A 10,114-nucleotide genomic window follows, 5' to 3' on the forward strand; every position below is an offset into this window, starting at 1 on the left:
CTAGAGATGCTGTGGGACCGCGACGGCGTTAGGAAGCCGGGAGCTCTGCCCTGAAGACACCGGGGTAAGGCGCCCTGCCCCATCGGCTTGTAGGGACGCGAGGACTGAGGAGTCCAGTAGCTCGGGCTGCCAGCGTCCTCGGGCACGGCGTCTGTGTGCCCTCCCCAGCGCTCTCAACTCCACAGCGACGGCGGCCGGGCTGGGCCACGGGGGCGGGGCCGGGCACCTGTGCGCGTTTGCAGGCACCTGCTGCGCGGCGGTCTCGGCCCGCAGGCTTTGGTCCGGGGCTGCTGCTCGAGCTGGACCTGGCAGGCCGGAGGGAGGAGGCGGGCACAGCCAGTTCTGCCCTGCGGGGCCCGCCCTCCCGGCTACCGGCACTGGCCTCGGCACAAACCCGAGCTGAGGGGCGACGTCGCGGAGCTCGAGGGTCTGCCCCCTCCGGAGAGGCTGCGGGCTCTGGTCTGCCTCGAGCCACCTGCGCGGCAGGGTCGGCCTCCGCCTCGCATCACCTCGAGACAGGTTTGTCCAGATTCTCTGCGTGCTCGAGCCGGGTTCTGCCCCGGGCGAGGGTGCCGGTCCCAGCCTGCTGCCAGTCACGGCCGTCCGGGCGAGCCTGACCGGGGCCGGAGCTGTGGTCTTTTTCTCTGGGGTCTGCCTTGTCGCCTCTCGATATAGAATTTCTTAAGCCCGTGTCGGGGTGATGTATTAAGTTAGCACCCACGAAGGCACTAAGGCACTCGTAGAACAGCAGCACCGGCTTCTGTGTGGGCTCTGCAAGGTACAGATTATTCGCACAGGCCCAACAGACCGACTTCTCAGCCATCTGATCATGTTTTGTTCTCAAAGCCGAACCAACAGAAAGAAATTCTAAAAGCGTTTCCTAATTACAAGGATGTCGCCTGCGATTTTCATCTGTGTCATTCCTATCGGACTGTGTCATACTGTGCCTGTCGCAGCCCAGGCATCTAATAAATGGTGTCTTTGATGCCTGAAGTGTGCTACGGTTTGTCGTGATTGCGGTGCTGCGGGACCACTGGGTTCAATCCATCGCAAGGCCAGGCAGCAGGAAACACTACCTCTTCTTGAAGATAGGAAAACTGGGAAAAGTTTTATTGAATTCTTAAAAAGCAAAAGCATACCATCATAATGTAGTAGACTTGAAAGGGACTTTTAGGCAATTGCTCCACCTCAGGACATTTACAAGTCTAGGAGCACTACTGTATTCCAAGGGGTGGAGGGGGTCTTGTTAAATCAGGTATGTCTTAAAGGACGGTGAATAAATCGGTGTTGATTTTGGCCCTGTCATATTGGGCCAAACAGGAACGTGCTCCCCCACATTTTTGATATCTCAGCTATTTTCATGATCTTTGTCAGTTTTAAAGGCAGATTTGCTAGTTATTGGACATAAGTCAACGTGTTTGTGGAAGAACTGGGATCTATTTTAGATCCAGATCTACTCTCTGGATCTATTTTAATTAATGGGTGGCACGATGTCTAAAGTCAAACAGCAGTAATAGGCACTGGCTGGGTGTGATAGCCCTGGTATTCACTGGTGATGTCACAGGCAAACTGGAAAGAAAACAAATGACTGCTGATGAGGGACATTTAGTACATGGTTTGCTCCTTAAGAAATTAGAAAAATCTTGCTTAGTTTTGGCCCTTTTCCTTTTCAGCACTCGACTGGTACAGATAGAAATTCAGAGGCGGCACTCTGCTTAAGACCGCTGAGCTGGAGTGCAGTGGCTAGAGCAGAGTTGCTTTTCTTACAGTTGGGTTTGGCTGTTTTCTCCTTTGCGTCTTCATATTTTTAGTGACTGACCCACTGACTTTGTGACCTTTGAGACGTGTTTTCTTATCCACTACTTGAAGCCTTGAGCACATCTGTCTTTGTGAAATGTCTCTCTTGCACTTCTCCTTGTGTTTGTATCATTTGGTAATCTTTTAAATGCTGAGTCCTGCAGAATTTCCATATTTTTAGCAGTTTATTCCCCATCTTCTTTCTGATATGCTGATATAGATATGCTTTCCTTGTTTTTTTCTTATTCCTCTGGCTGATAAGTTTTTGCTAGAATGAGTCAATTTGTACTTGAGACAACTCATTTAAGACATTCTTAAATCAGCCGGCCTAAAACTTTATCATTTGTTCCTTTTCATGACCATAGGAGCAGTGACAGAGCATTTGTGTACGTGAGGGCAGTACATTCTGAATCTGGCCTTCCCATTGTTAAAACACCTAGATATTAAGCTAGTGGCAACTGTTGTATTATATATCTTTAGCATCTTGGGTACTAAAGCTGAACTGTGTCACCAGATATTCTGAAGTCTGTCCAGAGTCTGGTGCACAGATTCCTGCAGACATTGAAAGGTGCCAAAGAAACTAGGAGCCCAAAGAGGAAGTGAGTATAGAAGGAAATTATTTCCGAAGCTGCCTGAAGACCTAGGCTTTTACAGCTATGATAAAATACTGTGCTGTATCTTTAGAGTATTAGATTTAATTTCTAACCATTTCAGAAGTCTTAACTGGTGTTGATATGTTTGTGTTTCCTATCTTGTTTTTAAGATACAGTGAATGCAAAGGACAGAAGAGTTAGATGACACAGACCACTGAATTTCTTTGTTCGGAGGACACGTTATGAACCCTTTCTGGAGCATGTCTACAAGCTCTGTACGCAAAGTAGGTATAACCAGTAAATGCGAGGAAACTTGTTTGCTTCTTGAGCAGAAAGGAGGGTCAGACTGATGGCTAAAACAGTAGATACCAGCAAGGCATGATAGCACACACCTGTAACTCCAGCTCTCTAGGAGGCTGAGGCAGGAGGATTACAGAACCCAACTTGGGCTACTGAGAGACTGTTTCGAAAAATAGAAAGGGCTGGGGATGTAGTTAGGTGGGATCCCTAGGTTCAATCCCTAGAATCAAAATAAAGAAAAAGCCTGTACCAAGTTCACCTGTAGGGGCCAGCCAGATAGCTCAGCGGATTAAGGCACCAGCTTAGGCAGATACAGGGACTGGGGTTTGATCCCCAGTGTGCTGTGCCAGCCCTGCCCCCAGCACTTGCTGAGATGGGGATTGAGACTTGGCGTGGTAGCACATGCCTGTAATCCCAATGCTTGGGAGGCTGAAAACAGGAGGATCACTACGAGTCCGATTTGTGTAGTGAGACTGTACTAAATACATTAAAAAAAAAAAAATCCATGAACAAATTCACCTATGATGTGAATAAAACTGGCTTGTCTAGTTTAGGATTTCTTTTGAGAAATAATTATTTTTTACATTAAGGTCACTTTCTGAGGCTGAGATTACATGGCAAATAGAAAGCATTCTGATTATCACAATTCTAAGATTTTTATTTATATTTACACATAATGCAGTTAGAAATACATCATTACAGTAGTTTTTGTTAAACTTCAAGATTTAGTGATTAGAGAAAGCTATAGTCAACTCAGACTTGAGGGGTACTAATTTAATTTTTCTAAATTTTGTTTAAAAGTCCTTTTTCTTTCTTTTTTTTTTTTTTATAATTTGTGTGTGTGTGTGTGTGTGTGTGTGTGTGTGTGGCCAGCTCAACCCACTAGGGGGCAGGGCTGGCTGGCATGTGGTGCTGGGGATTGAACCGCGGTCCCTGTGCTTTGCTAAGCTTGTTCTAAGTAGGTGCTTTAGACCACTGAGCCATCTCACCAGCCCCTAAAAGTCCATTTTCATCTTAGGAAAACTTTAACTATGAAAGCAATAATAAAAGAAACCCATAACTCTACCTGCTAGAAAAAAGTAATTGCTTTTTTTCTATACATTTTCTCTGTTTTTTTTTCTTCCTCTATATTTAGGGTAGTGTCTACAGGTTCTCACTACATAGATTTAGTCCACTGAGCTATCAGGCTGGCCTGTTTTTTCTATACATTTTCAAGCCAAGGAACTCCCAGTTGCTGGCTCACTTTGACTTTGTTTTTTTCTTTTTCTTTTTTAATTTTTGTTGATACAGGGTCTCACTGTGCAGCTTGATCTTGTAGTGATCTCCTTGCTCAGCCTACCCAGCAATGGGTTTACAGGTGTGCGCCACTACACCTGGTTTTGGTGGCTAGCAGCGTACCCACGGCATATGGTACTGGGGATTGAATCTGGGTCCCTGTGCTTGCCAGGCAGGCACCTAGACCACTGACCTATCTCTCTAGTCCCATTTTGACATTTTCTTTGACTACGGATGACAGTTTATGCTGATGTTACTCCAAATGTGGAGATATTCCTTAGGGACAAGATAAAAATTAGACCCCGAAAAATGAGACTAGCTTCATTCCTTGTTTTTACCCAGGCGCTGACATCAGGGAGTGACTCATTTCAGTCATCACTGAAATTGACTTTGAACTGGATTCCATGCCTGCCCTTCCACATCTTCTCAGTGCTTGCCCTTCCAGACTACAAAAGGAATTTCTTTGTCTTCCTTAGTTATCCAATGGCTTAGTAATGCCTTGCCTCTTCTGGAGGCCACCTGGAGAAATCATTCCTTTATATCCTGTAAATATGGACTATATTGTCCTTATAGGATGCTGCTAGTGACAGTTTTCTAATGCTTTAGTCTTGCTTCAATCTTGTCCCCTTTCTATGAGCTCTCTACCGGAAAGACTTTGAGGTCATCTTAATCATGGTGTCAGAACATCCATATGAAAGCATGGTTCTAGCTTTTAGGTCATGGTGCTTATACTGTAATCATGTCATTTAAGAATAATCCTAATATATTCTCCCAACTTCATCTTGAATAGCGTTCTGATGGCGAAGAGAAGACATTAGCAGGGGATGTGAAAAGCAGTCCTCCAAGAACGGCACCAAAAAAACAGCTGCCTTCTATTCCCAAAAATGCACTACCCATAACTAAGCCTACGACTCCTGCCCCGGCAGCACAATCAACAAATGGCACACATGCTTCTTACGGCCCCTTCTACCTGGAATACTCTCTGCTCGCAGAATTGTAAGTTCCTACCAGACTACTTGATTCCGTTATAATGATGGCTGAGAAGGAAAATAAAATTTATTCTAATACACTATCAAATTAATCTTAAGGCTCGACTCTATACCCCTTTACTCTCTTAAAGAGCAAGAAGAGGAAGAAACTAAGATTTATAAAGAACTCAGAGTGATCAGGAACTTGGGAACTGTTTTTGTGTGTGTAGTACCAGAAATTGAACCCAGAGGATATACTAAGATACATCTCAGCTTTTTTGATTTGTTATTTTGAGACAGGGTCTGAGTTGCCCTCAGCTGGCCTCAAGTTTGCCGTTCTTCCTGCCTCTACCTCCTGGGCAGCTGGGATTACAGATGGGCACTATCACACCTGGCCTTAAGAGGTCTCTGTGGAGGGTGGGCAGTGGCAGTCTTTCTTTCTTGCATCAGAGCCATCTGAAACTGTATTCCAATTTGGTGGTCACCCTGAAGGAGGCATCCTGACAGACTGTTCCAGGTAGGGATCCAGAAGATGTTAGTGATCAGCAGATGTCTTAGAAAAGAGTAAACTAAACTCAAGATGTACTTGGTACAGCTGTCTTCTGAGAGGTCTGGTATTAGAAGGGATTTGACTTACTTTGTATGACACCCCAGCAGGCTTGGCAATTACAAGTTGGAAGATTTGGGCTCCAAGTGCAGATAGGAAGAATTTCATTAGTCACTTAAGTCTACCCTTGTCCTGCAGTTTTATGTGGTGCAGAGTGCTGGCAGGGATGACACAGAGTGTTTGGCACATAAAGGGACTAGATGGATTCAGGTGTATTTATTTTGATAATTTGTTAAAAAGATAGAAACTTTAGCCAATTCCTAACTTCCATCATTTTAAAATTCCTCTGAATATATAGTTATTTTAAAAGCATCCTTGGTTCTTTCCTCAGCATACTAAAGTAATGGTCAGAAGGTCTGAGGCCCCCGGGTAATGGGCTGGGTATGATTTGGTAGCACTGGTCCTTTTAGCTTTATAATAGAAGCTTTGTGACTGAGGCTGGACTGTGTGTTGGAGAGGCTCCTATTGTGGTGATTAAATCTGCTGTGTATTCAAACACAAAATTGTCTTCTGGCAAACCTCATTGTGGTAGATACATCATGAATCATGCTGCTATTGACATGCTGAATTTTAGTGACTTAAAAATGAAATAAATAATTTAGAAAATGGCTAAAAATAAATGTGATGGCAATTCAGTAATAAAAACAATGAACCAGGATCCAATAAATTACTTCCCAGTACAATTCAAGATTGGCAGGTAAATGTCTTTAAGGCCTCAGCTAAACGTGTTTTTTCTTCTGTATTTTAGGGAAGGGTCTACAGGGTGTTCAGGGTCTCACTACTAGGTCAGACTTGTAGTGATCCTTCTGTTTACAGCCTCCCAAGTGCTGGGATAATAGGAGCGCACCACCACACCCAGTCTCAACTGCCCTGCAATCTCAGGGCACCCTGAAGGCAGGCCCAGCATGGAAGGCCTGGGGATCCAAACCCCTGGCCCCTCTGCCTGAGTGCAGGTGCTTTAATCCGCTGAGCTATTTTGGCTGGCCTTTGTTCTTTTCAAAGTTGGATCATAGCTTGTAAATATAGTTGCAAAGAGCAGAATGGCTGTTGATGGGTCGCCAGGGTCCAGGAAAAACCAGTGAAGCCTTTGTGTCAGTCTGCTTGTCTTTCCTTAGTTTCAGCACTCATTCTTTCCTACTCCCTAGCCAGGGCCACAGGGTTCAAGTGTCTGAGTTTAGGGTGTTATCTGGGGACAGAGTACATAGTGCAGAGCTCACAACGACACCTGCCTTCACCACTAAGCACTGCCCTCTGCCATATGATCTGCTGATTCAGACTCAGGACAACTGAGTGATGGCCAGTCCATGAAGTCTTCTAAAGTTGCATTTTAGAAATTTTTAAACTTTATTTCAAATTTACTATAGTATACTTTGTTAACTTTACTGTATCATACCCTGAAGCTCAGGACATTTGTATTTTTATTATTCTTGGTACTGGGAATCAAACTCATGAATAGTCTGCCACTGAGCTATGTTCTCAGCCTCTTTTTTTATTTTGAGCGAAAAAAGTTGTCCAGGCAGAACTTGAACTTGAGATCCTCTTGCCACTGCCTTTTTGTTTTGTTTTTGTTTTTTTGAGCAAGAGAGGTTCTTGTCGACCAAGCTAACCTGGGACTCACTATGTAATCCAGCCTGGCTGTGCATTTAGGACCCTCCTATCCTCTTGCTCCACCCTCCCCAGTGGTGAGATGAAGATGCCACTGTCCTCTGCTAATATTATTGTATGTTTCACAGTAAAAATAGTTTTTAACAGTATGTGAGATCAATGATCTACAGTCACAAAAGCGATTATTTTACAAATACTCATTTCCTTCAAATTTATGTCCCATACTAGGTTACACTGTTCAGAACTATCTCTGGTCTTACTGTCCAAGACGATGTTTTGCATCTGATTTCTGCACATTTTACTACTTGATTCTTTGTGTATTCTTGTCTTTCTTAATACGAAGCCTTGCGCAGCTTGTGCGTTTCTCTGAGCGTGGTTATGAAGTCAGTAAATAGAAGTGGTGAGGGCGATGCTCAGAGTTGGGTCAGGTGAGACTGATGACTCGGCTTATTGGTTTGGGTATCAGCTGCCCAGGGAGGGATGAGTCCTAGTCTCAGAAAATGAATGTGTGATGGTTTGGTCTGTGTGTGTCACTGACATCTATACGAGTTAATGATTACTCTGTTTTTATTTTAGTACCTTGGTAGTGAAGCAGAAGTTACCGGGAGTCTATGTGCAGCCATCTTACCGCTCCGCATTAAGTAAGATAAAGTTTCTGTCATAATTAATGGCATACTCAGTTCCTCTTGCACAAATTTGAGGCCTTAACCATATTTATTATTTTCCGGCAGTGTGGTTTGGAGTAATATTCATACGGCATGGGCTTTATCAAGATGGCGTGTTTAAGTTCACAGTTTACATCCCTGATAACTATCCAGATGGTGATTGTCCAGTAAGTGGGAGACTGTCTGCTTTCACTTGGGGGGCTTCCTTCACTGAGGAGAAGTTAAGGGGCTTACAGATTTTTTTCTTTCCCTGATCTAGTAAGTATAATAGTTTAGGTTTCCCAAAACACTTGTCCTCCCCAGTCTTTCAAGGGATTCTGGGGTTTTGTTTTTTGCCACACCACCCTCTACCTGTAGCTTCACTCTTCTCTGCAGGTGAGGCTGGAAGCTCCAGTGTGGCATTTCCTGTGTGAATGGTGATGGTGTGTTGTAGTGGAACAGAGTGACCTTTTCCCCTCAATGAAACACTTAGATGTACAGGAAAGTTATAAACTAGCTAAGTAGCCATTTGTGGTAGTTCTGTGACCATACAACATGTCTGCAGTGTTGTCCTGAAGTTCCTTTTGTAACTGTCTCTAGGATCTTAATAAACTCCGTTACTCCTTTTAAAGTACATGTCTTTCTTTAAATATAGCGCTTGGTGTTTGATATTCCCGTCTTTCACCCGCTAGTTGATCCCACTTCAGGTGAACTGGATGTGAAGAGAGCATTTGCAAAATGGAGGTGAGTAAATCAGGACTTTTTCCAGTGACATAAGATGGCAGGAACAAGCCCTGGTAACATGCCATGTTTCCCTTCAGGCGGAACCATAATCATATTTGGCAAGTATTAATGTATGCAAGGAGAGTTTTCTACAAGATTGATACAGCAAACCCCTTAAATCCAGAGGCTGCAGTACTGTACGTAACTTTTACTTTAAGATAAATTTTGAAGTGCCCCATAGTAAATTAAGTTGGTAACTTTGATTTAAACTTTGAACACAGGTATGAAAAAGATGTTCACCTTTTTAAAAGCAAAGTAGTCGACAGTGTTAAGGTGTGCACGTCTCGTTTGTTTGAACAACCTAAAATAGAAGACCCGTATGCAATTAGGTAAGTGTGTAGATGAACTGTCCTTTGCAGTATGAATTTTCCAGGTGGCCTTAGAATGAGGATTTTAAAGGAATGTGTAAACTGTTAGCATATAGTCTTCGTATTCTGGATCAGCTCAGTTTCTGCTTGCCCGTGGGGAAGAGCTTGCCTTGGTCTGCGCACTGTGCTAACGGCAGGATGCTCAGTGACTTGGCTTCCTGAGGGCCCTGGCACCATGCTCATAACCCAGACAGGAGGACTCTCCATTTGGCAGCCTTAGCTGCTAGCCCCGAAGCCACTGTATCCTGCTGACATCCAGGTGTGGTGAGAGAGAGAAGCTGAGCAGTGTGAGGCCAGCGGGTCTCACAGTGCTTGAAACCTGATGGGGGAGAACACCTGGAGGGACTGGAGGACCAAAGGATTGGGGACTTAGCTCTGTGACATTAATACTGCCGAGGGCGGCACGTTATAATTTAAGGGTGTGGGATCCGCAGGTGGATTAGTTGGCTTTTGTACTTCTTAGCGTTGGTAGCTCAGAGCAATTATTTAGATTTACTCTGCCTTATTTTTTTCATCTTTAAATAATAGTATTTCAGGCTTAAATTTATAAGGGATAGTTAAAATGTTGTTATTATTATTTTTTTTACTTTTAGTACCAGAGATTGAACTCAGGACCTTGAGCTTACAAGGCACACTTTTGCCACTGAGCTATCTCCCTAGTGGGATAGTTAAAATGTGAGACAATAATTTAGATAACATTTAAAACATACATATTGCCAACTGATTAAAGATCACTCTTAAAATTCTTGTTAAGTTTTACTAGAATTGGCGTAATTATTATGTAATGGAGGTGATGCACATTTAGAAAGGCACAAACTTTTAAATATTTTTCTGTCTCTTAAGTTTTTCTCCATGGAATCCTTCTGTACACGATGAAGCCAGAGAGAAGATGCTGACTCAGAAAGTAAGTAGGCAGCCATCTTTGAAATGTTTAACTCACTCTCTCTTTTCTAAAATGTCTTCATGGAGCCCACTTGTTATATACAAATAAGTTTTTGGGAAACAGGTTGTCTGTACAGTACTGATCTCTCTTCATCTGTCTTTTTTTTTTTTAAATGTCTGTTTTTGGTTGTGCCTAGAAGCCTGAAGAACAGCACAATAAAAGTGTTCATGTTGCTGGCCTGTCATGGGTAAAGCCTGGCTCAGTACAACCTTTCAGTAAAGAAGAAAAAGC

At 43.6% G+C, this 10,114-nt stretch overlaps 1 protein-coding gene across 1 annotated transcript in view; it reads left to right on the forward strand.

The window, feature by feature from the left end:
- The first annotated feature begins 70 nt into the window (after nt 1-70).
- Aktip (AKT interacting protein) overlaps nt 71-10,114 on the forward strand; it is an 11,989-nt gene continuing 1,945 nt past the window's right edge. The window contains exons 1-10 of the mRNA XM_004637057.2: nt 71-519; nt 2,561-2,674; nt 4,756-4,961; nt 7,722-7,786; nt 7,877-7,977; nt 8,445-8,533; nt 8,611-8,709; nt 8,794-8,901; nt 9,784-9,844; nt 10,020-10,112. Of these exons, the coding sequence (XP_004637114.1) occupies nt 2,633-2,674; nt 4,756-4,961; nt 7,722-7,786; nt 7,877-7,977; nt 8,445-8,533; nt 8,611-8,709; nt 8,794-8,901; nt 9,784-9,844; nt 10,020-10,112 (864 nt within the window). The 5' untranslated portion in view covers nt 71-519; nt 2,561-2,632. The remainder of the gene's footprint in view (nt 520-2,560; nt 2,675-4,755; nt 4,962-7,721; nt 7,787-7,876; nt 7,978-8,444; nt 8,534-8,610; nt 8,710-8,793; nt 8,902-9,783; nt 9,845-10,019; nt 10,113-10,114) is intronic.

Source organism: Octodon degus, unplaced genomic scaffold (genome assembly GCF_000260255.1).
Source record: "Octodon degus isolate 3935 unplaced genomic scaffold, OctDeg1.0 scaffold00085, whole genome shotgun sequence".
NCBI lineage: Eukaryota > Metazoa > Chordata > Mammalia > Rodentia > Octodontidae > Octodon > Octodon degus.